The 27,789-nt window shown below is 48.3% G+C and overlaps 2 protein-coding genes across 6 annotated transcripts in view; one reads left to right on the top strand and one right to left on the bottom strand.

Annotated features, from left to right (window-relative positions):
• Tdg (Thymine DNA glycosylase) overlaps window positions 1–27,789 on the bottom strand; it is a 62,062-nt gene that overhangs the window by 5,093 nt on the left and 29,180 nt on the right. For both annotated transcript variants that reach the window (XM_076819398.1, XM_076819399.1), the window contains exons 2-8: window positions 27,694–27,761; window positions 24,047–24,264; window positions 19,344–19,645; window positions 18,098–18,239; window positions 15,589–15,658; window positions 3,168–3,317; window positions 78–220 (exon numbers count right to left, since the gene is read on the bottom strand). In XM_076819398.1, coding sequence (XP_076675513.1) covers window positions 78–220; window positions 3,168–3,317; window positions 15,589–15,658; window positions 18,098–18,239; window positions 19,344–19,645; window positions 24,047–24,264; window positions 27,694–27,761 — 1,093 coding nt within the window. The remainder of the gene's footprint in view (window positions 1–77; window positions 221–3,167; window positions 3,318–15,588; window positions 15,659–18,097; window positions 18,240–19,343; window positions 19,646–24,046; window positions 24,265–27,693; window positions 27,762–27,789) is intronic.
• Window positions 667–27,789, top strand: part of Dnmt3 (DNA methyltransferase 3) — a 74,957-nt gene continuing 47,834 nt past the window's right edge. For 2 of the 4 annotated variants that reach the window (XM_076819392.1, XM_076819391.1), the window contains exon 1: window positions 667–933. The gene's annotated coding sequence lies outside the window, so the exon portion shown is untranslated. The remainder of the gene's footprint in view (window positions 934–27,789) is intronic. The other 2 variants (XM_076819395.1, XM_076819394.1) reach the window with 1 other exon arrangement.

The following is a 27,789-nucleotide window of genomic DNA, read 5'->3' as shown; positions in this document are numbered from 1 at the left end:
ATCACTCGTCGATTAAACAACATTTCCACCCTATCGCCCAACAATTTTTTAATGTTTTTACAGCGTTCTCGACTTACCGTGTTCGTTCCGTCCACCAGGTTGGGCTGTCTACCGAATCCAAATTCCTTCTTCCCCGAAAACACCTCGTAGATTAGCTTACCGTTGAACACCGCGATCTTCGGCTTGTACTTTCGTAATTTCTCCAACAGAATGTGACTGCCTGCAAGAGAGAAACGGTTTCACGGATCGTAAAAATCTACAATCTCATCCCGCGGAGCCAGAAACAATAGACGCTACATTTACAATTTATTCCAACACGAATCATCACCAATATTCAAATATACCGCGAATTATGCATTAATTATACAATGTTTCACATTGAACGAGTGTTGGCGGAACAGATTATTTGAAAAAAAAACAAAGCACCCTCAAAGATCCATTATATTAATTTATTTTTTCAAAAAAAAAAAAATCGCGCGCTTATAATTCCCCACCAGGTATTTGAGACACCCTGTATACGCCTAATCGCAATACAGAATTATCTCTACCGTCGCAAGCTACCCGAGTTGCAGATCGAACCGGCAGTTATAGTTCGTTGGTCGTTTGAAACGCGACGGATGGACCGCGGTTCTCTGGCAGCGAGAGAATTTCGAGGGACGAGGTTGGCAGCACTGGTACCGCGTGCCGCCAGTCTTCTCGCGGTGACGATCGTAAAGTGAACCGGCTGAAAGTCAAAGCCGATCGTGTAATTGTTGTTGATTGTTGTTGATCGATCCCTGTGATATATCCGACACCCTGGCGAAACAGGGACCATCCTGACTCGCGATCGACCAGTGAAGCAACTTTTGGGACCGCGACATCCGATAGATCGTGAATCGAGGCCCAGTGTCGTTGGTCGTCAAACGTCTCGTCGCTGGCGGACACCCAGGCACGGTGAGCAGACAAACAGCTTATTCTTACTTGAATTCTCGCCCGCGAAACCTGTCTCGCCGCGTCTACTTGTAATTTATAACATTCCGCACCGGTGTCCCGTATCCGGCTCGTCGATTCGTGGGTCTAGGCGCTCGGTATGGAAAAGTCGTTGGCTACGAACGAGATACGTTTCGCCAGCCTTTCGTTTATTAATGAGAGCGTTCGAGCACGGTCATGGGCGTAGAAGCCGCGAAACATTTACATAGCTACACACCGCGCGCGGTGAAAAAAGAAGCTTGTCGGCGAGCGAGAATGTACGAGAACCGCTCTCGTCCGCGGTTAAGCAGATAACTTCGTTACGCTCTATCGTCGCGAGGGAATGAATCGTTCTGCGTGGTGTTTAACGAGACAGCAACGTCCTTTGGCCGAGGACAGCCGCGACGTAAGAACCATTCTAAGTTGTATGCCCCAATTTCTGCTAATTTAAGAGGTTACTCGTCATAAAGGTGTACAAAATTTGTTCGTAATAAAAACTTGCAGAGTAATTGATTAATTCTTTAATAATAGATCAACTAATTCAAAAACTATTTAAGAAAGATATTTCAAGACGTTTAACTATTAGTAATTTGTAATTAAATATAATGCTCTAAATGTCCGTATTTCTGCTCACGAAAAATAGCGATGTACGTATTTCTGGGCCGGTATTCATAGTCGCTACTTATTCTTAAGCAAATGCTTAAGCATTCGGCATCCTTTACTAGCTACTAGGTTAGTAGAGGATGCCGCATGCTTAAGCATTTGCTTAAGAATAAGTAGCGACTATGAATACCAGCCCTAATCACCATTTGTACCATTTTCTGCTCGTATAATATGTTGCCTTTTCAGGTTAAAATAAGTTCCATCTTTTACGCAGATGTTTTATAACGCAACAGTAAATCCTAAAATAACGATAAAGGAAAAATAAAATGCCTTCGAAGAGAAATAGAGATTACGGCATACATTGAATTGTGAGGTTATGTTACTAAAATTTTGGTGAGTAGAAATGCGGGCATGACGGTGATTCACTTGACCCTAAACCTAATCACCTGTTTTCTACTTAAAAGAAATAAAAATAGTAAAAACAATCTACTTCCAAAGCACAATACGGTATCTGTTTTAGTTGTTAAATAAGAACTTTTACTGCAAAAACTATTTCCTGCCGAATTATCGAATACCAATAGCGACGCTGTTCCTTAGCACAACCAGCTAGAAAACACGGTCGAAAAATCACGAGTCTCTCATTTTAAAAGTTTTTCGTTGCTTATGCTGCACTCTGATTAGTCCCAAGCTCGTGCAACACTCGCGTAAACGTTTAAATAATTTAGAATTATTTCGTTGCAACTATAGTACAAACGTAACGCTTGTAATAATAAGAAAAATACGAAACGAGCAGAAATTGGGACATTCGTCATAGGAATTCCTCGGCCGTTCTTTTTCTCGAACCGTCCGCGGCGAACGGAAAAATGGCAACGTTTCGGAAACCGTTATCTCATCGAGAAGCGACCGGTTTCATTATGCCACTGCTAAAATTCAACGGACTACAAAGGCGGCATTTATCTTGCTGTCGCGAAAACAAAATTATCGAAACGAAAAAACGAGAAAGAAGGGAATATTCCGGTTAACGCGGGGCCGCGATAAGCGCCAACCAAAGTGAATAAATTCGTAACTCCTCGATTCCCGATTTCGAATATCCTAGTGCCTCGAAACGTTCTCCCTTGAAACGTTATTTTTTCGCGTGCTGTTCCGTGCGTCGTGCGGCGAGCAAACAGATCGGCGTGTACGCGCGATAGAACGGGCGCGCGGCGAAAGAACCTCGGAAACTTTGCTCGATCATTCGCTCGCCTCGCTGCGAGAAGTAGTCTGCTTTTTTTGCCGTCCATGTGTGCACGGTGTGTTTAAAATTCTTGTACGCGTTAGATGGATGGCGTCAGAGTCGTCGCATCCGCTTTGCTTAGCGGAAGCTCGAAAGGAGGATCACTTTATAACGAGCAGCATTATACGGGGTATAAATTCCAATTGGTGCATAAAATTGTCTCTTCGCTTCCACCTGTGTACACGCATCTAATAGATTGTTGAATACCGAGTTCACAGAGAATCTTGGGGCACGTTCGCGATGAACGAGGTAAATCTTAAGTTCTAAATATCTAAACGAGCGTCGTCGCCCCGTTGAAAAGAGAGAGAGAGAGTTTATTTGCCGACTCTAGTCGTTTACTGACCTTCTTTGATTTCCTTCCTGGTGAGATCGGCGCTGCCTTTAGTGGCGCGAGCCACCATATTTGTGAAACCGATACCGAAGCGCAACAGCTTGTAATCGTCATCCGCTGTGAGTGGTTCGGGTGTCAGTCCGCTCAGGTGTAAGCACTTCCCTGGAAAAAGTGATTTAATCGGCGGTCAGACACGGTACACCGAAAGAACCTGCCGCCAGGGTCACGGTTTTTCCGAGGGCCGCGGGAAGCGCGCCAAGAATCTTCGCTGTTCGAGTTCGACCGATATCCATCGGGAGGAAGGCGGCGGAATTTCAATGGGTCTGGGTCAAACGTTGTCGACAAACTGTCTGGAACTTCCGACTTTCCGCCGTAAACTCGCCGCGATAAATTGCCCGCGTCATCGGCGAAAGAAAATGGAAAGTTCGGGACTGCACAGTAGTCGGGGATATCGTTCGCTCGACCATCGGAACTTCACACCCCCTTAATTCATTGGTATCGTTCGGCTCCTCTCCGACGCGAATCTATACCCGTCGCGCATTACGAGGGAGGATTCTGGCGAAGCGAATTCTTTCGCCCCCGAACACAGCGATAATTCCTGGCATTTTATTCGCGCCGCCAAGAGTCGCGTTCAAGGAAAAGAAACGCTCCTCCACCGTCCACCGTGCCCTGTTAATTACCGGGGATTTTTGCTTCTCGCGGCGGCGAAACGGCCCCGTTTTCGCGCTTTGTGTCGTCGCCGGCAATTTAGAGGAAGCACTTGTCAGCGGTGGCGATGGTGTGCAGCAGGTGTTACAAAACGGCCCGTTCAAACGGATTAAATAGGTCTGGGTCAAGCTTGGTCGATTCTTCTTTTTATTCCCCTCCGCGAAGTTCAGTCATAAATCGCCCCGTTCCGCCGCTCGCGGGAAATTATTGTCCAAAGTCGGGGAAATTTGTTTAGGGGCCTTGAACGTTGTTTGGCTCGATTCGAGAACTTTTCGCGATCCTCCTGCCACTTTATTAACAAGTTTCCTCGCGCGTACTTATCCCCCTCCCCCTCGAGGATGCCCGAGGAGAGGAATTCTTTCCCCGGGGCTTAATCGTCTTTCGCGTTCGCAGCGCGAGCGTAAAAGTCGGTAAACGGAATTAGCATCGCGGCATTGAATGGTCGAAACAGAAAGAAAGGTTCTGGAGGCATTGAGTTTTCCAGGTCGTCGGTCGCTGGCTCTTTGATACGGTTACGCGTGCTGTACTACATACCTATAATAGTATCTCGGCGGTTCACCGTGCCAACGGATCACCTCTGAAGGAGAATACTCGATGAATAGTGAATAATGGATGCTGGCGTTGGTTTGTTTACAGTTTCAGGGGTGTAATTTTATGCCTCGAGTGGTCGCGATCTTTCCGAGCGCCATCGTCGGTTTCTTTTTCATATGTACGTGGTATGGCGAACGGAGATACGAAGAGCGATTACTCGATACCTTTATCGGCCCGTCCTACGTGCGCGTTTGATTGCTCGCCAAACGTATCGCGAGCGCCCTCTCCCCCTCGTCGTCTGATATATTATCGCGAGTGGTTGTCGATGAGGGAAACCGTGGGAGTCGTTTCGCGAAAGCCGAGAGAAATGAATCGAAACGAATCGAAGAGAACGACGACAGGGGAATGGAGGAGGGGCTGGGGAGAGGCGAAGGAGAGAAAAGTGTGGCGTGGTGGCGCGAAATTACAGACGTCGCCAAAGTATATCCCGCGAGCTAGCAGGCGAGCGTTTACCCCCGGCAGCAGCAGCAGCAGATAGAGATTTATGACGCGGCCTCGGAAATTCTCTCCCTCTTGTCCTCCCGGTCTCACCTCCTCGTGAACCACCGACCTACAGCCGGAGCACACGACCTTGGAGAACTTCGGAACAAAGTTAAACGCTCGTCTGCCGGCGTTGCACGCTTCCTCCGGCGAGCGGAGGACGCGCTCGTTCGTTCGCTGGCTGTTCGAGTCAACGGGCGAGAAAAAGGTGGGAAAAGTAGTGGAAAAAACGGGGGAGAAAGGGGTCGAAAGCGAGAGGGAAACTCTTGCCGCCCGCTTTGGAGAAACTGCTGCACGGCCGATGGGCTGGCGTGTACACGCGCCGAGCGGAAAGGCTGCCGGCCCCTCCGAACAAGACTAACGGCCGATCGAGCAAACTTTATCCAAGCGAAACGCGACCACCCCTGTCGCTCGCGACGCTAACCTAACCCAACTCTGCCTCCCTAGACCCTTTCCGCGTTTCCTCGCCGCCTTCTCCCGCGAAACGCCCATAATTCTCGCGAGGCATCCCGCTGCGGATCCCTCTCCTCCGCGACGAACATCCAATGTCCCGAAAGCCACTAGTCGGGAGCCGCCGGTGCCGGTGGAAGCTTGAAACGGCGAAGGGAGAAACTATCTTTCCCCGCAGCTACAAAGAAACGAGATCGCTATTCCCACGAGTGGCTTCCGCGCGGCAAAACATCCGCCGCGCGTGTGTACCTCGAAGCGCGAGCAAACTCGGGCCTCCGATCTTCGAGGCGTTTGTAAATTTGTCCCGGCACTTGAAACTTTCAAAGTCGAAAGAGTTTCGGTTTCCCCTGTCCGACCGACTTAGCCGCTCGCTGACCGACTTTACGGGCCGTGCCGGCGCAACAGGACCCCGCGTTACATTTTTCCTCCTGCTCGTGTTTCTCCGCGCCAGCCGCGGGTATCGTTGCTGGCTCCGCGGGCCAACTGGCGTACGCGAGCAGAATTTATCGCTCGCGATATTTTTTGCACGCCTCGTAACTCTGCGTGTTCGCCACAGCGGTGGTGGTGGTGGTGGTGGTGGCCGCGCGTTTTGCTCTTCGGTGCCCTATGTTCGGGGTTTTCGAGAAGCGATTCGCTTGGGAGGAGGTGGCTGGTGTCGAGGAGACGGGCCCGATCGACGGGTGATCGAAAAGATTACGCGCGTCTTCCATCGGGAGTTGTCGAAATTTCGTTGACCCAGATTCGTCGTTCTTTTCCTACAGTCGTCTGAATGAACTGGCTGGTTCGAGTTCGAGCTGCAGGGGATGCGAGGAGAGCCAGGTGAAAATCGATGCAACCGAGAGAAAGAGAGAGAGAGAAAGAGAGAGAGAGAGGAAGAGAGAGAGAGAGGGAGAAAGAGGGAGAGAGCGAGAGAGAGAGAGAGGAGACCTGTGCGTGGGTACCGCGGGAGACCGCGCCTGGAAAATCAATTTTCAGGGTTTTCCAGGACGAAGACCCGTTCACGGAGACCTAGGAAACAGTGGAGCGTTCCGCGATGCTCTCTTTTCTATCGCACGTACCCCGCTGCTCACCCCGTCAAACTACCACAATTTGCCAGCGAGCACGTGTTAACCCTAGACGCGTTTAACGACATTCTCCTAAGAATTCTGGCGGTAGGGTTTTTGTACAGTCCCGTTGGGAATGCTCGGAGCTCGCGAGCAGACCGAGCGGCGCCATTTTTTTCTCGCTGGAGAGAAGAGATCGTTTTATTTGGGGTTCGTGGGACGAAGGGATTTCGAGGATACTCGCTCCGTCTGGTATCGGCTGGCGGTGGACAAGGGAAGGGATCGAGGGACAGTTTCGATCGTCGCGAGGGAAATCTTTGCTTGGTCGCGGGTAGTGTTCCTTCTCGAGAATTTCTCGAGAAATTTTATAATTGCTTATTTTTTATTTCTCGAGAAATACTATAATTTGTCGAGAAACTTAAGTCTAGGAAAAATATTATAAATCTCATTTATTTTCGTGAATGAATGTATTACTAGTTAATCGCGAACGTATAAACACATCTACGATTTATAATGCATCTTATTAATAACATTAGAACCTATATGAATTCCAATAGAAAATCACAGTACAGAAGATTCGATATTATTAACTGCTGAAGGTGTTCTTAAATTCTTACTTAAAAATTTAGAAAAATTGTATCCTGAATTAAGTACCTAATGAGTTTCTTGTGGCTATTAAAGAAGAAATATAGAAAAGAGGGGATAAGACTATTGTATCCCGTATAAAATTTTTGCACGATCCAGAATTTCTTCCAAAAGGGTCAAAAGACGCATTTTTTCATTTAACAGCCAAGATAGAAATTTATAAAACGTCAAAATATAACAGTAACAGATATTGCCACAAAAAAAATAGATTCGCTGACGCTACATTAGACGCATTGTGCTATTTAAAAAAAAAATTTAAAACCAAAAAGTAATGTTTCGCTTTGTACAAATTTTGTATTAAATAAAATTTACCAATTATATTTAATATCTATTTTTTCATTTACACAAGTTTTGTATAAATTAGACAGGAATAATCATTCGGTTTAAGTTTTCTTTTGGTTTTGATAAATATTATCAACAATATTAAAAAAATATAAGTTTGCAATATTTTTTTTTCAATTTCTCGAGAATTCTCAAGAAATATGAGCTCATTTCTGATTTCTCGAGAAACCAAAAATATCGGGAAATCAGGAACACTAGTCGCGGGTAAACGAGGAGAGAGTAGGAGGAACGGGATAGAAGAGAGAGCTCGCGAAACGCGTACCTGGTGGCGACGGGATCGACGTCGGTGAAAAAATATCCCTTCGTCCAGGGATTCTCGAAAAGATGGGGCACAAAATTCTAGGGGGTAGCGAACGTGCACGGACTGTAAGCTGCTATCGAGCGGATAGGCGTGCGACAACCCCTTCCCGGCTCCCCCGTCCCTCTCGGCCAGCTCTAGTTCCCTTTTTCCTGCCTCTCTGCCCCTCCCTCCGTGCTGTCACCCCTTTGGACCGAGCAGCAGGCTGGCAGAAGGGTGGCAGGGTGGCAGGGTGGCCGGTGGGTGGAAAAGGGAGGAGGCAGAGGCTACACGCTTTCCCGCACTCACCGACCAGCCCTCCTTCGCCACCTGTACCCTTCGCCCATCTCGTTTTACCCTACCCAGCCCTCGGCAGCCCTCTCTCTCTCTCTCTCTCTCTCTCTCTCTCTCTCTCTCTGTCTCTCTCTCTCCTCTCCCTGGCTCATTCTCGCTCTGCCTCACCCTCACCCTCAACCTCACCCTCGCCCTCGCACTCGCCCGCACCCTCACCCACACCCTCGAGCTCACCGCCCTCATCCTCGCCCTCTTCCCTTCGCCCGACACAGCCGCCACTCATTATAGTTCCCACCACTAGCAACCCCAACCTCCGCCACCTCCTTTCCCACCTCCGCCAGCATCGACAACCGTCAGGCTTGCATCCCTTTTCCACTCACGCACTTGGCCGGCTTCGCCAATCTTTTTCGCAGGTCACTGCTACGATACCCTTCGACGCTGAATACGACGCTCCTTCTTCTTCTTCTTCGCCACCCCCTATCCCCTCCCACTACTCCTCTTTATCCTCCTTATCCTCCTCATTCTCCTCCTCGTTTCTCTCCTATCCGTGATATTTCCCCGAGCTCGATAGCCGTCGAGAGAAATCGCGCAGAGTTCGTCAAATTTTTCCGCAAACTCAGGCACGCGCTAGTTCCTACCCCGAGTACAGTATATATATCTATGTATAAAGAAATACCCCATTTGATCGTGCGATCGTGAGACGAGGGAAAGCTTGAAAGTAACGGTGAACGCGAAAAAATGTCGGCCGAGCGTACATTCTACATTCCCGAAGTATCGACGCCTGTTCGAAACTAGAATGTTCGTTCGCGACTTCTTCGGTCGCAGTTACGTTACTCCTTCTTTCCTCGTTCCCTCCTCCGCGTCTTTCAACCCCGAGTATTTGTTCGCGTGCGACCGATTTCCAGCGCACCTACCTACCGCCGCTCCCGCCGGCCACTCGATAATTTGGCAGGTTTTCGACATCTATTTTCGAGCTCCCCCTTGCTTTGCGTAATTTTCGTATTTTTGTTAGACCCGCCACGATCACTCCACGTCCAAAATAACGGGCGCTCGTTCCCCTTCTCGTCTTTCCTCGCTCGCCCGACGCTGCCCCTGAAATTCCTCGCACGAACTCTTCTCACGCGGGATCGCCGATAATCGATAATCGATCCGGGCGAGATACTGCTTCGACGGCAGGGTGTCCGTGCCAGGCACGGTCGGGCTCCTTTCGGGACGTTGCTCGCGGAAGAAAAGTTTCTCCGTGCGAAAACTTGGACCGAGTGGTTGGAAGTACGTCGGGCGACCGAACGATATAGGGCGTAATCTCGAGCAAAGGGGCGCGCAAGTCAAAACTCTAGTTCTCAAGTTAACGAGCGCCGGGGAGTCGAGAGTTGCGCTTCCTACTTTGCGACACCCACGGAATCGGCAACGCGAAAATCCGTCACCGCAATCTTCGCCGCGAAATCGAGCGCGATCGATGGATTCGTCTACTTGACAATTCTGTACTCGTCAAGGAAAGTGATAAGGAACGTGCGAGGAGAGTGGACTGTCCTCTTCCCAGCAACGTCTACGCGGTCTAGTTGCCGAGCTCAGTGTCACAGGTTTCACAATAACGCGCCAGCGAGGGAAGAAGGCTAACGACGCGCAGCTGTCGCGAAACGGCAGGTAGTTAGCAGCGGTCGAGGTCGGGGTCGCGAATCGCGAGTCATGGCTCTGAGCAACGCCACGGAGCCAAGAGCCTCGAGGATCCGCTGGAAACGACCACGAAAAGTTTCCCTGGTCACCTTCAACTCTCGCGGCGTTCGAAAAAGCCCGCCGACCGAATTGGGTCACCGACCGAACCTCCTCCGCCCCCAGCGTTCTCGATTACACCCCCGCGGGCCAGTCTTGCTCGTCGCCCCGCCGACACCAAACTTTTTCACCCTCTTGCGAACAATGCCGTCTCGAGCATCGAGCTTCTCGCGGTGCTCGCGACGTCGACGCGCGCAACTCACAGCGCGCTCCTTTTCGCGGTCGTTCGACTGTCACTCGATTCTCGATCAGGCTTTGTCGCTTCCCTGCCAAATCTCGCGAGACTCCTGACGAATGAAAGCCGAGGTCTGTCGCCGCGGTTCCCAGCTCTGGCGAGCTTGCCTCAGTCTCGTTCCAGTTCCCCAAGGCGGCTTCGTAACCTTGAGGGACGATAATACTCTGGCTATTTGGACGATAGGCTCGGTAGATTTTTCCAGATTTCGAAATTAGGTCATCGTTCGACACCTACTCGACCACTCGCGCAAAGATTCTAGGGGTGGAATGCGCACTGTTCTTTACGACAGGAACGAGACGAGTCGGGGACGCACGCGGTAGCTTCCTGAGAATTTCTCGCGCACAAAGGTCGTGCTTGGAGCGTATTTCCCACCTGGTAACACGAAATTATCCCAAGCAGCAGGCTGCTGCTCCCCGCTGGCTCTCTCCGGTGATCGATGGTCGGGTCGATGACACGCTTCTGACCGTGGGTGTGCGAGGGCGGTTTTGCGTCTTGCTCGGCAAGAAGAGGCACGCGCGAGTACGCGATTCGGTGCTGTTGGAAAATGCGACTGGTGGCGAGTTTGACAGCGACAGCCGCGATTTCTCGACGCGGCAGCGGCGGCGGCGAGCGCGCGAGCCTCGATCACTGGGCCGCTTTCTGGCTCGCTTTCCAGCGATCGAACCGGCTGAACCGCGCTGAAATTTTTCGGCGTTTACTGCCTTTAGGCCCGGTCCGCTTCCCCCTCTCTCTGGGGCTTAAATTGACCCGTCGTTCTCGATCCACCCATCCTCCTACCCTTGCGGCCCACTCAAACCGCCCCTCTTCCTGCTCTCCATAGCTGCCAACCAACCCTCGTCCCACCACCCTCCCGTACCCCCGCTTGCCACAGCTTCCAACCTTTTTACCCCGTACTACCCTGCTTCCGCCTCCCTCTACCTCCTCCTCTCGCAGTCCCTCCCCGAGCCACCTCCTCTCTCACCCCCCTTTTTATTCTGCTCTCCCTCGCGCGCACCACTCATTATAGTTCCTCCCTCTCCACTACAACCGTCCTCCCTCACCGCTTTACTCCTCTTCACAGTCCGACTCAACCCGCTTCGTATCCTCCTCCCTACCCTTCTCCACCCTCCTCCTCCTCCTCCCCCTTCCCTACACGCCGCCACCACCCACCACCACCACCCCATCCACTGCTCTACCGCAACCCCGGGAAAACCCTGGAAAATCCAGCAGCGCACACCTAACTTCACCCCGTATGTACCGGCTATGTGTGAACGCGCTCGCGTTCGCCCTCCCTTGTATGCACACGCGCCCGTACCTGTGCATATACTCGCGGTTATATGTGCACGGGCCCATGTACTCGCGGGCAACGCATACAGCGTGCAGGGACGCCCGTGTAAATGCACGCGCGCACGTAATAGGCATCGCTCGGCCCGGAAGCGCGCAAAATTGTTTGCTCAAAGGCCGACGGGTATGACCTAACGATGGATCTGCGCGTCTCCCAAGGAACTTGCCCCGGAGACGGTGGCGTTTCACGCTAGTGGCGCAAATTGCCTCGAATCCCGGCGCTCCAACTTGATCGCGAGTCGACCAGCAAAGTCTCGAGATCGCTGTCGTAGCGGAGGGCGCGAAACGTTTCGAAACCGCGGTCAACAACCTGCGCTTTAACCCTTCATACAAAACAATTCTTCCTGCACGTCCAAGGATTTCGTTTCTTCCGACTTTCATCCCCTTCGAAGCGTCGCGACTATTGCTTCCTCCACGTGACCCACTAGACGCGAAAATACCGCCGTAAATCTGGAGGACAATTTGCACTCGGTCACCCTACGAGCTATTCCACGTCAAAACGAATAGGTGGAAAATTTAGTTTCACCGATTCTCTTCAAAATTACAGCATTTGTCGATAACCTTGCAAAAACAAAGTATACTGAATTTCAACGGCCTGTGTCAAATAGTTTTCGAAATATTTAATGGTAAAGTTTCGAAAATTCAAACAAAATCGGCTGACGCGTCTTCACTTAAACTGTAATATCTCGGTGATTTTTAAATATAATGCCACCGTCTTGGGCTCATTTTAAAGCCGAAGGAATTCTTTCTCAAACCGTATATAGAATATTTTGTTTATTGTTAATAAACTTAACAGTAATCGATGTCAAAGTTTCAAATCGCGATTTGACGTCGTTCCCAGCCACTGTCCGGCTTGAAAAATATACCATTCGATTCGTTAAGTCTTCAGCTAATAAATTCCTTTTTCAAAAAAGTCGAGAGATTTTGGGAACTGTTAACAAAAAAATAAAACTTACGATAGTGCACACCGCTTGGAACTGCACAGATCCCATGGTCAGTCCGCACGCACGCGTTTTCAAAACAATAGCCTAGCGTAGGAAAGTATTTATATACGATGAATTAAATCAAATTTTTCTTTCGGTGTTTTGGGTATTCTCGAGAAAAATAGTAGGAATATCTGCTACCTACTATTGCTAATCTTTTATATGGTGAGCGTCTTTATTGCTTTGTTGGAAGTAAACCAAAGTTTATCAGCGTATCAGGTAAGTAGGTTCTATGTTCCTTTACATGATATTATTTATTTGTAAATGATAATATTTTCTACCGTATATATCGCATAAACTATACAGGTACCATTGGAGCAAAAAGTCCCTTATTGGGACTGTTACCTCGCATGGGAACTTATGGCTCCTTCACTTGAAATTAGAAAACTATATTTATTTTTATTTTTTAGAATGCACCACTACAAAAGACGAACCGATCGCGGCATGAAGTCTTTAGAAATTATGAAACGAGCTGCAGAGGACGTAATAAAGGGTATAATGAAATTATGTAAAGCAGCCAGGGAATATAATCTTTGTAGAGATTCTTTGAATAGATTTATTGCAAGGTATAAAGACAATCCGGGTAAAGTTTGTTTTGGATATGCAGCGGCACGACAAGTGTTGTGTTTTTTTATGAAATTATATTTTTTATTATATGCTTTCGTAATAAGATGGCCAAAACATAAAGAAATGATGCCAAAGTATTTAAATAGTGTTTTTGCTTTAGTTGAGAGAAGATTTTTGTTAGTTTTTAGTTCAAAGTGAGTCTCTGACTTATATTTTTATTTTTTGTTAAGGAAATAATGCTTTCCGTTCATATTGTATGCCAAAAAGAATTGGTTTAATAAATATTTGTTGGTTTAAGAAGAGTTTTTTTACCTATTTAGTTTTATTTTACACGAAAAGTTGGTTAGAAGATATTAGGGACTTTTTACCCCAAGCAATAGACTTTTTGTCCCGCGCATGGGGCAACAAGTCCATTTTGAATTAACGAACATTTTGTTGTATAACTCAACAAAAAATAACAGTATCGCCAAATGAACTTCGTGAATGTAAAGCCTAATAGTTATAGTTTTTATAAATTAACACCAGTTGTCTCTAGATTGTTAGTACTAAATTTTACATAAGTTTATACGAAAAACGGGAGTATTAGCCCAGCCCTACCCTACAGTTTAAGCGATGACGCGACAGCCGATTTTGTTTCAATTTTCGAAACTTTACCATTAAATATTTCGGAAACTATTTAACACAGGTCGTTGAAATTCAGTATACTTTGTTTCTGCAAGGTTATCGACAAATACTGTAATTTTGAAGATAATCGGTGAAACTAAAGTTTTCACGTATTCGTTTTGACGTGGAATAGCTCTTACGCGCAAGTATCGAGCCTCGGCGGAGCGACGCTCCCCTGGAAGCTACTTCACCTACAGACCGATTTCGCGCGGGAGCATTTCCAGCGCGAATTCCCGCGATCGACGCAGCGGATCGAACAGACCTCGAGTCTATCGAACGGAGTGCGGAGGTTGGCGCGCGTACCGGCGCCAAGACGCGCGTACTCGGCCACGCGTTCGCGTCGTCGAGTGTTTCCACCGATAGAACGCGTTAAAAATAAACGCGGCGATCGTCGCTCGGTCGATCGCGTCGAGGGCTCGCGAGGGCAAGAAAAAACGGGGGAACGACCGAGTTTTTCGAATCGTCGGGTAATTTGCGCTTCTATCGAGCCGTCTCTCGCTGAATTTAATCGCGAGCGCGCGATTTCCCTCTGAATTATCGTCGGGCAAGGGTTGCTGTAATCGAAAGGGCCATCTCGATCGAGATCGAGGGACTCTTCCTCGCTTCCCGCGGCCCTAGCGCGCCCTTCCTTTCAGCCGACGCTATTCGCGAGCGCGTAACTCGAATTGCTGCGAAATTAGGTCGAGGAAACTGGCACGTTCTTCCCGCGAGCCAATCGAGCGCACTCCGACGCGCTGCGTTCTCGTGAATTTTTTCCCTCCTTTTCGCCATCGAAACTTGGCCGCGATCGTAGACGGGGACTCGAAGCGACGCTCGACACCGCGCGTCGCTTTACATCGGCTTAATTAACCGACTCGCGAGATCACGGCGCTCGGGCCGTGGTTTCGCGTAAAGGGAGCCTACGGGGAGAGCGAGCAGCTAGAAATACACGGGGTGTCCCAAAATACGCGGTGCAGACGCGGGGGAAAAGCGACTCCTCTCGAGAGTGTATTTATGTAGCGACACGCGGAGGTTTCTTCGTATCTAGTTCAAAGGATAACGCGCTATCGTCTAGCGTCTTGTGGCCGTTATCCTGGCACGAGAAGTGAAACTGGAAGAAGCGTGATCAATGTAGATGAACGAGTATCGCTGTAATTCCTCTTAAGTTATACCTAGTGAGGAGGCCGAAAAGAGGCAAATGTTTGTGAATTTTTTTTGAAAAAGCGGAAACATATATTTTTCAGAACTTTTTGCACTTAAAAGAGCAACATTTGAAGAACATTTGGTAATTTTTTTGTAGAAAAATATTTACGTTTATAATAATAATACAACAACATTCAAGAAGGCTTTTTAAAACCGGTGAGCAAGATATCTAAAAAACTACTGCACCTGAAATTTGGTGGGCTCATTTTTTTAAAAATCTACTGAATGACGGAGGGCCTTTTTTCCGTTGTATAGTCTCGATTTTATCAACGAAAAACGGCCATTAGTGATAACTATCAAGCCATTTTTCGTTGATATAATCAATAACCGATATTTATATAACAAATAAGCTTACCAAATTTCAGAAAGATTGGTGTAATAGTTTTTGAGATATTTTGCTCGCCGTTTTTAAAAAGGCTTCTTGAATGTCGTTGTATTTTTATAATAAACGTAAATATTGTTCTACAAAAAATACCAACTGTTCTTTAAATATTGCTCTTTTATGTGCAAAAAATTCTATAAAAATATATGCTTCCGTTTTTTTTTAAAAAAGTCACCTCTTTTCGATCTCTTGACTAGGTATAACCCCTTAACGTAGGTTTCCCTATACGCGACTGAACGCAACGCGAAGAATTTCAAAGTTGATTTTCTCGAAAACGAAGCGCGATATTAAAAAATGTTATTTCTTTCTCTCGACTGATTTACTTGTTATAAGTCTGAAAGAAAGAGTAACTTTTTTTTATATCGCGCTTCATTTTCGAGAAAATCAGCTTTGAAATCCTTCGCGGTGTGTCCAGTCGCGTGCAGGGGAACCTACCTTTAAACGGAGAGCTTTTATGTTTCGAGACACCCCGCGCAGAGAAAAAGGAGCGCAACTCACAGAAATGGTTGCCTGGTCCAGCGTAGTGGTGGCCCTTGTAAGCGGCGAAGAGTCCAGGGTTGATTCCAATCTGCGACAAAAATGAATCGCGTTACTGAGGCCGTCTGGGGCGGTAATCGCCGCGGACGTAGCTCGTGCATAGAATATAACCAGGAGAACTTTCGATCCCGCCGGACGAACAACGACTTCTCCGATACGGAAATAACGGCAACGCGCTTAATTTAGTTTCATCGGCGTTCAACGATTTATCGCCGCGCGGAACGCTCCGCGCCGCTCCAATCTTGCAGGAATTATTACGCGGCAGGCTTATTTCCAACTAGTTTCCGCGCCCGGTGATAGCATTATTGTCTTGGCGGCTTTGTTCGCCACTTCGATCTCCGACTATCGTTTGCTTCTCCCTCTGCTCCACAGACTTTGCGAATCTCACGGCGAACGTGTACCAGCCGTGCAGTTTTTCGAGGACTCAACGTCGTTCCTTTCGACGCGCAGCTCCTTCTTCGACCTAGAGCCTCTCGATGGAATCGCGGAACGCAGCGGGCGGGGGTTGGCGGGAGGGGCAAGGAGCACGAGTCGTGAATGTGGCTTTTTGCAATTCCTTACGGTCAATTCCTCTCCCGGCACGGTACACACGCGTGCAGATTTCACGTACACGGTTCTTACCCGCGATTATGCAACGCGGTAGACACAGGTGTGGTAGTACCTGTTGCGCAACCACATTATCTTCGCTGTTCGCTCCGTCGGTTGGACAATTAATAACGACAAAGTCCAAGGATACGGGACAGGGACGCTGTTAGAGACGCGTGTCCTCGCTGGTTAGGCTGTTGTTGCGGCTTTCGGTGCGTCGTTCCCGGCGCTCCGATCTTCTCGCGGCAAGAACAACCTTCGACACTTGGTCCGCCATGTTCGTTAGAAAATGAATCACAGAAACAAAAGGAAACTGCCGCATACCTATGATTTCCTTATCCGATCCCCCAAATTCTCCAATAGCCTTTTCCACTCGCGTTCGCAAGAACCAAGATGATCGACTCAAGGTGGAAGAAGAGGTCGCGGGATTCTGAGAGACAGGAGAGCTTCTAATCCGTAAAAGTTAGGACCGATTAGTGCGACGAGAGGAGTGGAATGAGCGGACTGAACGCAGGGTAGGGGTGGTGGTGGTGGCGGCGGGTCTTTGGCCAAAATCGCGTTATATCGTTTGTCGCGCACGGGTGGTTGAGTCCTCTCCCTCCGTACATAAAGTACGTATCGCATTAGCGCGTTAACGCCAATGCGTTAGCCGGTCGGCCGGCGTCGAATGGCGCTTCGGCCGGGATAAACGAGGATAAAATGATAGGGGGCAGTGCCGCGGGGGAGGGAGGGGTCGCGGAGCGAGGGTAGGGTGTGGAATTGTCGCCGATTGAAAACAACGCGCGTCGATGAGACTCGACTCGACTCGGCTCGACCCGGCCTGGGTCGGCGCGCGATAGACAGAGAGGAGTGACAGGAAATCGGAGGACAGGGGTGGGACGGGGCGGTTGAAATCGTGGGGGTGTTCCACGGGGGTAGAGGGCCTCGGCGAAGGCCGGCCAACACACACCGGTGTCCCGCTGCGTTCGATTACAACGACGCCCGTAATAACCGAATTGCCCACGGCCCGTTAAAGCGTTTACACCGTTTGACGGATGATCGACCACGCTGACTACTCGTTCCGCGTAATATATGAATATGAACCAGCCGCTAACGGACTCCCCCGTCACCGAACCGCGATACTAACCCGCCTGCCACGGAACTGCTTGCGGCCAAGAAAACGTGCCCAAGAAACCGAGGTAGCCTTCCAGTCGCTCTGCAACTACGAGATGTGTACTGAGCTACGTTTCGAGGGAACCGTATGGCAGTTACGCGAAAGTAAAAAGTCTGGTTCAAGAGGCAAGGGCGAATACCTCTTTGTGCGAATTATTATCCCTACACCTCGGTGTTCGCGTGGCTAGCAGGTGTCACGTGTTTATTGCGGGACGGCCCAGGAACCGGGCAGAGCAGCCCGAGAAACTCGAGATTGCGGGGAATCAATGGGCGCTGATAGAAATACGACGATCCCGATCGGTGGATGGAACGGAACGGCCGGGCCGGGAGGAACGTGAGCGCGCACGAGTTCGCGCTCGTTACCAACGTCAAGCGTGATAACCGAATTGGGTATGGACCATTAAAGCGATTACGACACCTGACGAACGCGCTACAAACGGCCATTTGTCGTCGTTACGTTCCTACCGTCTCGCTACCTTCGAGATGGATTTTCCTGCTAACTAGGCGGCCGTTATGCCGACGGCTAAGCGGATTAATCGTTCCACTCGCGAAAAACGACGCGACGGGATCGCGCGGCCGACGACAGCTCCTTCGCTAGAATTTTTGATTCTCATGCTCCACGGTGGATCGATCGAGAAGCGCGAGAGGGGAGACCGTAAACGTGTCCTCGTGTCCTATTCCTGTCCACGGACCGGCGGGATAATTCTGAAAGAAGCAGGGCTGGAGAACTTACTATGATGATGTCGAGGTTGCTGGTAAGGTGATCTGGAAGAACGCGCTTGCTCACTTCTTCTTCCGGCATGCCGTCGAATCTGTCGTGCTTCTTCCTCTCTTTGTACGTCTTTGCCCGCTTCTTCGCCTCGGCCAGCTCCGCCCTAAATCAAATTGTCAGCGTTACGTCGGGACTTTACATTCCCTCGTTCACGGGACTACAGCTCGCGGCCGCTGTCACCGAATCGGATCGCGTTACGGGGACTACTGGCCCACTCTGACATGCCCGTAATTCGCCGAGTGTCCTTTGCCAGCGAGGATAGAGTACCGCTTTGAACCGCGTTACTGGACGCGAATCGGTGGTCCAGGTCGTATCGGGTAACGAGATCCGCGCGTGGGCAAAGTCTCCGCGAATCGACTCGCTCGGAACGGGCGAAACAATCGTAGCCGGGGATTTTTGAAAAGCGAGCTCGATGCGCCCGATTTGCCTCGGAAAAATGGGATATCGCTGCAATCGAGTGCGACCAAATTACCTTAGCCCACTCCGCGCCGCGAATATTCCCAATAATTTCCGTTTTATTACCAGCAGATTTCAACCGTACTGAGAGGAGGAGGCTCGAAATCACTTTCCTACAGGGTCATTTTTCTGTCGCGCTCGAGAATTATTTACTCAGGCGAGCTTCTTCGAGGGCAAACTAAAACAGCTATAATCTAGTCTAGTCGCATCGATCGCACGTCTATCGACCTCGCTGCGTATTATTATTATTTAGAGTGAACCGTGGCCGTCGACCGCGAACACTCGTCGCACGCGGCGTACTTACCAAAATTATGCCGTAAATATGCAACCGATTCCGGTCGGCCTCGTTAACGCGATTATCGGATTTAGCGAGCGTGTCGCCGCGGCGAAACGGTAGAAACCCCCGCCCCTTTCAGCGACCACGGATCCTTTTAATAATAACGACCGCTCCGCGACGATTTCACCCCCTACTTTCCATGTAAACTTGACTTTGCTGGATAGTTTGCATAATGCACGACCGATATCTTCGCCCGGGCCTCGCAATTAAGGGGCGTTTAAATTCATCGGTGCGGAGTGGTCCGAGTGGTTGGACGATTCTCTGACAGGATGCCCTCTCGACGCGTGCCACGGGCTATCGTTTAAGAAAAGCTGCACACGGTGTCCTTTTTTTACGGGGCGAAGACTGGCATTTATGTCGCGCACCCCGAAGCAACGGGGTTTTGGAAACAGAGTATATACGAGGTGTCCTTACTCTTCCGGGGTGAGAATCATCTCGGATTTTCTTTTGCGGCCCCGCTTCTTCGGTTGGTGCGCCAGCTGAGGGTTCACGTTGCCGTTCATCAGGCCGAGGTTCATCTGTAGGTGTTGCGGTGGCCCGGATAGGGGGCCAGGCGGTGTGGAGGTAGGTGTAGCCAAGCCTGTTTGCCCCCCTGCGGGACACGTCATGTTCTCGGGGTTACCGCCAGGGCTGCTGGCCGTCCTCATGCCGCCCATCGACATTTCCTCGTCCACGAACGAGTACGGGTCCACTGGGGTCTCGCACTTGATCGCCACCTGCGAGATCATACGGTTTCTTTCGGTTAGATTCTTTGGGAAAGGTCTGGCTTAGGTGCTGTTTTGCGTAAAGGAATGAGATAACTGCACTAATCATTGGCACTCCTGATTAAAAAGCCAAATATTAAGAAGTACAAGCTTAGAAAGCACTTTTTTACAATTTCTTATTTTTCTTTCACTACGACACTGCAAAGCCCAATAGCTGAACTACACATTTTACATCTGGCAACACCACGAAGTGGAACAAAGGGCCGAGTTTTAGGCGTTTTTATACAATTTTGATAAGGGGTAGGCAAGTATATTTTGTCGGTTTATAATCAAGTAATGGATTGAAATACAAATTTACCAAGTGTTGTATGTATTTAATAGAGAATGAAGTAGTGTGTTTAAACACTTTAAACTTTGTTTTTAACTACATATGTTTTTCTATATAATCTCAAATTTTAGGGTGCCAATTTAGGGTACTTTTATGCCTATTTTTGTTCTTCATTGAATATTTTTAAAATGAAAGGTTTAATAGGTACTCAAGATGTTTTATTTTAATGAGAAATCCATAATCATTGATATAACTAAAAATTAAGACCATATAAAAACTTGATAAAAAAAATATGGACATATTTATTTATTTTGGGGATAAGGAATGAAATTTTTTTATTATTTTTTGCTGGTTTTCTATCTTGGCAGTCCTCTACTAGCGTTCTCTGTTTTCTATGTACCAAAGGGTTTTCCCGTATAAATAAATAAATAAAAGAGTTAGCTAGAGTAGTAGAAAATTACATTGTCGTTCGTAAGTATCAGGGCACCTACTCTGTGTAGAATAATAATTGTGGAGAAAGTTTCGTTGAAAATTTATTGAGGAAATCAAACAAACGTTGCGTTATTTGACATTTTCAATTAAAAGCGGATGTCCCAATATTTAAGGACGGCAGTATAGCGCTTGGTGATTCTGATAAGGGATGGTTGGGATTTTGAAAAAGTCAGCAGAGAGTTATTACGCTACACGTTCCATGACACTGTTTTCGTCACACTTCCCCGTGCTTCCTGGAAAGTAATTTTTTAGGGCGTCCAGTGTGAAACTTCCCAGGGCGTGTGCTTTAGCGAGCGTCCCTCGTTTATTTACAACGGAACAACGGCGCTCGAATTGAAGATCTTTAAAACTGCGCCGAAGCTGCTGGGGGCACCGTGCCCCAGAATTCCGTCAACTGCGTCGGAATTCATTACGAATTCGCCGTAGTTTTTTTACACGCTCGTCCATTCGTCCGTTGAGGAAATAAAATTTCGCAGGGCACGTGGAGCACGTGCCATCATGAACACGTAGAGCAGCAATCGTAAAATGTATATTCCAGTGGGTATACGGCCCGAAAATTGGCGGGGCAACGGCGATTGCCCGCCCCCGCATCGAAGCCACGCCGCGTCGCCCAATTTCCACGATCAGAGAAACCCGCCTTCTTGAAACGCTGCATTTTGCAAAGAATTCCAAGAAATCCATTGAAATCCTCCGCGAGATGCGCGTCGATGGCAAGCTTCTGCGCAAAGGTGACTCAGGACTATCGTGGCGAGATATTGCCTGGGACCTTGAAGCGAATCACGCACGAAAGCAGAGAAAGGAAGGGACAAGGTTTATCAGAGTCTGGCAGGCACCGCAGCTGATTATCTTTCGGCGGTTTAGCCTCGATCTGGGGTTATCTGCGAGCGGGACCGCGCGTGCACTTGGTGTTAGAGGTCTAGAGAACTCGTAAAATTAGACGGACGTTAAAGTAAACACACTTGGGTCGTCGAGGCGAGATTCTTAAAGGCGGCATCGCAGATTCACGCGCATCGGTTCAGTGACGGTTCAGTGGGGTCAGTGGTAAAAAAGCATGGTTTGCCTGTTTCCGAATGGAGCGGTTGTTGCTTGCCCGTGCCAGTTGCTCGCACCGACGCAAAGAGACCACCGAATCGTCAGGCAGCTGATGGATATCAGTTTAGCAATCCGCTTTAAAGCGGCGAATTCGGTGTGTAGTTACATAGCTGAAGGCAGTAGGGCCGATCGACTCGAGTTCGTCTACGTCGCTCCACTTTAAGGCTCCGTGCATTCGTCAATGGGAGATCCATAGTAGGGGAAGGGAATGAGAGGTGGCGAGATACACACCATACGACCCTAAAGCCTGCCTCCTCTGTGCTCCTTATTTTCTCACGTTTTTTTCAGCGTCCTTGTCCCCGACGCTCGAAACGTGTTTACTTTAACGCCCGGCTGATTCGACCGACTTCTCCTATTTCGCTGACCATGCACGTAGCGCCAGTGGAAGAGAAATAGGGAAGTGGGTCGAGCCATCCGGCCGTGAAGGTAAACAGGTTTCGGGCGCCGGGATAAGGACGCTGAAAAAATCCGGCGAGGAAATGGACGCGACTTGGGGTCGTATTCGAGTATCTCTCATTCAGTGTCTACCGATCCCATTGAAGAGTCGAGCGGTTCCATACGCGCGATATCTTGGCCGAAAGGTTGCAAGAAGCGGGGTTGGAGAGCGCAGAATCGAGAAGGTCGCTTGCATCGGCGACCAAGAGGGCGGACTCGATCTCGAGCGGCGCCGATAAATTCGAGACGTGTCCACGTATAACGATTTAATTCGAGAAACACGTCCGACTGAAATCGGGGCTCGCTGTTGACGAATTTCGGCCGTGTCCAAGGGATCGCCTGGGCAGAGATCGAAAGGCCAGTCGTTGCTTAAAACGTACTCTCGCCCCCTCTTTGATTGCTGGTAACACTGGCTCACCTTGGTAAATGTTGCTCCCATCGTTTCGGCGGTGCTTGGATTTTCGAAAGCGCGAACGAGTGTTATTCGTGCCGCTCGAAATCTCTGCCGCCATTGGAAATTGACCAGGTGTACGCGATACGCGAGGGATGGACGAGATGTATCTCCGTGCGGCTGCACGCTCGCGAGATGGACCGTTGCATAAGCGGGGACCGTAAAGCTAACATGAAAATGCAAATCGGCCGCGTGGCGTTACGAAAGTAGCCCAAGTGACGATCGCGCGAGCCTTTATCGGGCAATTTATCGGCCGTAACAGTGATAGGGAGTCGCTAGATCCTAGCCCCCTAACGAGTACCCGATCGTACATTGTCTTTATTGGCCAATAATTCCCGAGTTTTATTCATCGGGCATTTTTCCGCGCGGTACCGCCGATCGCCAGCCGTATCCACGGTTACGTGTCCCCGCGATTAATTCAACGTTAACCGCAAACCTTCTGCGCCTCTCATTCTCGCTGACCTTTATCTCAGCGTACGCGTCGACCCAGCTTCGTCCTCTGCCGCCTAATCCCGATTCAGCGTCGCGGAAAAGTTCGATTATCGCAGCGAGTAATAACACTTGCCAAGCGACGACTGACTCTGTCCAACCTCGGCGAACCTCTGAGGTAGTCCATCGAACGGGCAACTCGAAACTATTCGAATTTAACGAGCGAGCAAGTTCACCGTCGCGGCTCTCTTGACCTCGAAACAGGAGGTACCTATCCGTCAAAAGACAACCTTGCCACCAAACTTACTATTTTCCTCCTTGCTAAAGTTAGCAAGCTGTCGCTAGGAGGAAGGAATTGTACCTACAGGTTCAGCCACGCGAAATTACCAGCTTGATTTACGTCGACGTTGTTGGTTCCGGGGACGAAGGGTGGCACAAAAGTCCTATTACTTTTGCTCTTTGAAACGCATGGACGATACGTAGGGCGTAAATGAACCAATACTCGGACGCTTACGAGGCTTAAGGAATAGCGGCGAAGATTTCTACTAATTTAATTTGTAAATCATCGTGAACTAAAAAAATACTGAAATGTGGAGGATATCACAATATTATACTTACTAGCGGAAAGTGAAAAAAAAGTTTATGTAGTATAATAGACGTATGTATTAATGAAGATATGACGATATGCAGATGGTCTAGTAAGCGGACGGCCTTAAAATGTACTGGTACTTTAAGGAAATTCTTGTACCAGTAAATAAACTTATACTTCTTCGAGAAAAAAAAATTCTAGCAAGTCTAACCATTTTAAACTAAATTTAAATCTATTTACTATTATACTAATGTATTATTATAAATAAGAAATGCAGTCAATATTTTCTTAAGAATTGAGCGGTGTTGTCTAAACAGGAGCTTAAGAAATTTCTCCCACAGTGTGTTAAAAAATAATTACTTCCATAACGATTTTAATTAATATTGCTAAATACTTAATTTTGGTTTTTAATTGCATTAAAAATTAAGTTTAAAAATAAATGAAAATCGCGTTACTGTTCAGGCACTGGTGCATTTGCCTCGTACGAGCTGCCTGAGCCTGTCGGCGAGGAATTGTCCATTTCTCCTTGGAGGGCATGGGAAAGGGAAAAAAGCAGCGATGTCGCGGTAGCTCGGAGCGTAAATAGGAAAAACTCACCTGTCCGAGGGTGGAAGCGGTGGAGCCAGGTTGCTGGGGTTGATGCGCTGTCGCCGATATCGGCGTCAGGGGTGTGTGCGGCGTGTGTGGTGTGTGCGGTGTATGCGGTGTCAGCGGCGTGTGGTACTGCTGACTGCTGTCACCGCCTGTGCTCCTCATCTCGAGATCCGGACTTGTCTCGTAACCGTCATCCCTCGCTTCTTGCTTCACCATCACCCCTGCGCAGAAAAAGCCATCGCCCGTTGTCCTCTCAATCTCCTCCGCCTTTGTCCTTAACCACTTAGCATTCCTAGCTTGCAATATCTCCCCCGCCCCTAATCGCATCGCGACCTTGCGATATTCCGCAACGTTTTCAATATCCAAAACCAGCGGCGTTATTTTTTCACCGGCTTATCACTTTGCCTGTACTTCCCCGGCGTAAGTCGTCTCTCTACGGTTCGAATAAAAGTTTCCGGGAAAATCGGGCTCGATCACTTTCCTCAGCTGTTTCCTTTATTCTCTCTCAACTTTCGTAGCTGCGGTTAAGCTGGGATTTCCTACATATCAGATACGTATCCAAACACAGTTGTTTTTTTTTCCAGCGCGCGACGTATTTAGTTAGATTTTTATCATCGGAGCGAGAAGGTTCTGCACCGAGAAAGTGGAATAAGCTTTCGTGCACCACAATTAGGCATAGTTACGCAGAAAGCTAGCACCTCTCAATGATCTGAAACTACGTTTTAGTTTGAAGAATTTAATTGTTAAAGAAAAGTAGCTTTATTTCTATTGGGTATATTTTATCCCTTGGTATTGCTTTACAATGCTTTTTTAATGGGTTATTTAATGGTGAGCAGTATGATTAATATTATTCTGAATTTTCTGTAACTTTTGTTGTTTTAAACTTAAAATGGAACTGTGGCTTGGTAGTTTTAATAATTGCAATACGTAAGAATTGTTCTACGGGTTGATAATTTTTTGCAAAATAAAGATCATAACATTATGCGATCCATACTGCTTTTATCTAATTTTTTGTCATTGCGAGGGTTGCTAGCTTTCTGCATAACTAGGCCGAATGGAGGAATTGAGAGCAAAAACGGACTAACCCACATTTTTTGCGAAATTCAGTTAGTACCAATAATATATTCCAATAGGCTCTACTAACCATATAGAATAGGATGATAAATTAATTTATTTTCAATGCGTGTTAGACCGTTCTTCCTCTCAATGCCTCGATTTATTATTTACGCGAGCAAGAATATGACGAAATGAAAAGCACTCCATTAACACGTTCCGCGGCTTAATACTTGCGTCCACAGCCTCGGTCGACGAAGTTTCCATCAAAACCGACCTTTCTTCGTCTTTCAATTATGAATCGAAATCACCTCAGGTCCGCACCGAGCACGCGGGATCGAGAGTTAATCGGCTACCTCTAATGCTGAGTTTTACACCTGACGAGTGTTCGGCCTCGTGAGCCCACTGAGCCGAGCACTCGTCCAGTCTGAGCGCATATTCTAGTACTCGGCCGAGTAATCCGGCGGGCAAAAATTTCACTCGGCCGAGTAGCAGACCGATGACTCGGCCGAGTCACTCGCCAGGTGTAAACCTACCTTAATTCACCGAGATTCGCGTAACAGCGGCTAGTTCGACCGGCAGTCAACAACGCGTGAAACCGTTGAGCGAGCGCGCCGAGAAGCACAGTGCCACGCGAGCCGCTGATTCTTCTCAAATATTTTTTACGCGTCCTTTAGCCCCGACGATGCGCGAAATCCTCCTCGCGTTGCGTCACGCTATCGTTCACACTTTCGCTGCCAGTCACGCCACTGCCCCGGCTCTATTTGCAAACGTTGCCGGCTTCCTCGCGAAATAGAACGTTCTCCAACGAAAATCCCACCGCGCTCTCCTCTTTAACGATCCGCCGCGGCCTTCTTGAAAATTCAATAACTATTCTTAAACTCGTTGACCAGGGAACGTGGGAACCCATCCTCGAAAATCCCTGCGTACGTGGTTAGCCGAGTCGAGTGCTCGCGAGTCCCTATTCACGATTGATAATCCGTGCCGCCGTGGTTCGAGGGATCCCTGAATTCCTGCCCGTCTTTCGGAAAAGCCCGCTACCGCGAAATATCGGCGGAAAAGCGACGCCGGTGGATCGAGCCGAGTCTGAAAATGAACGCGGTCGGGATAAGCGCGCGCGCTGGTTTTTCACGATGCCAAACGCATAAGTGACGGGGCGCGGACGGAGGTTCGGGGGGGGATGGGGCGCGTAGTCGCATTTGCAAGGTACAATATACAAAATTAAAATGATATTTGATTCGTTATTCCTTTGTCCGCGTAATCGCGCGATATTGAATTGTCCCGGGCGGGGGCGGTTTTTTCCCCCATCGTACCGAAAGTTTCCTCTGAAATGTTTCGCGGCCAGTATTTTCATGCGAGTCGCGAACGTTTGATAGTTGGAAATTATATTCGCTGGCCGTAGGAAGCTGCGCGGCCGATTCGATGCGCCGCGGACCAATCTTCGAAACAGAGAGCTCTGCCAATAAATTTAATGCAACGCTAATTTAAAACGTGAAACGTTTCCCCGAATTTTTGCCGGCGCTAATTAATCAGCCCCGCTCTCCCTTTATTGCGAAATTCCATTCCATCTCCGGCAAATATACAGTTTCGGTGGAAAGCGCGGAACGTCCTCTGCCCGCAGCTCGCTCGCTCGCTCGCTCGCTCGCTGTCGATTTGGTTCCGCGTCGGCGATTCTTTGGTCGGTATGGTGGACGCAAGGAATATACTGGCAACTCTCTGCGCTACGTGCTCGTTACGCATTCTGTATAATTTTTAGCCACGAGTACCTACATCGATTAACTATTTATTGATTATCTAGCAGTGAAATCGCTCGAGAATCAAGTATTTGTTGCGAATTAATTACAAGGAGATGAAAGAGAGCACAGACTTCTCCTTTTACACAATGTTTATTACTATCACTTAGAGTAAAAAAAAATACATATTTTCAGTCTAGACAGTGTTTTAGAAAGTGTCTTTGGTTTTGCCCTGATATCGAGCTTAAAAATAAAGATAAAACGGTTTCCTTGGAATATGTTTCTCTCACAACCTGTAATTTCGGAAGGGACCTCCGAAAAAAGAATTGAACCAAAATTATTAAAATAGCCACTAGGAGAAGGCGAGTTGTACGATAAATGTCGATTTTCCTTGTGCTCAGATGGCTATTTTTTTATCTCCGAAACTACTTAGAGCTTTTACGCTTTAATGTTGAGGTCCACTCCAGAAAGGAATATATTTCGGACATGCTGTAAAAATTTCAAGTCGGTTCGAACCTCGGGTTTTTCACAATCAGGGCAAACCCACAGAAAAACGCGTACACAACAGGCAACTATAGCGCCGTTATATACGTGTATATATTATCCAAAAAAAATTGTTTTATAGTTTATAGTATTAATTAACATTACCCAAAAGTAGGTAGTCAGAATTTGTATTCGTCTCCTTGTAATTAATTCGCAAAAAATACATGATCTTCGAGCAATTTGACTTCCTACTTTGTACTTAGTCCCCTTAAGTATTGCAGATTTCTACTGTATATTTCTATCGAGTAATAGACTAATCACTCGCGTCCAGATCCCTTCCATCCTCCACACAGTTTCACTAGCAAGTGATTTTATGCTTACCTTGACTCCCGGAGCAGTTCATCGTCGTCCCGTTCGGTCCTCCATTTTGCACGGGCGAAGGGTACGACCTGGAAAGAGAGATCAAAGGATATCGTT

The sequence above is a fragment of the Andrena cerasifolii genome, chromosome 9 (assembly GCF_050908995.1).
Source record: "Andrena cerasifolii isolate SP2316 chromosome 9, iyAndCera1_principal, whole genome shotgun sequence".
In the NCBI taxonomy this organism is placed as follows: Eukaryota; Metazoa; Arthropoda; class Insecta; order Hymenoptera; family Andrenidae; genus Andrena; species Andrena cerasifolii.
The sequence above is the reverse complement of the archived record's forward strand: the minus strand, read 5'-3'. Positions and strand labels throughout refer to the sequence as shown.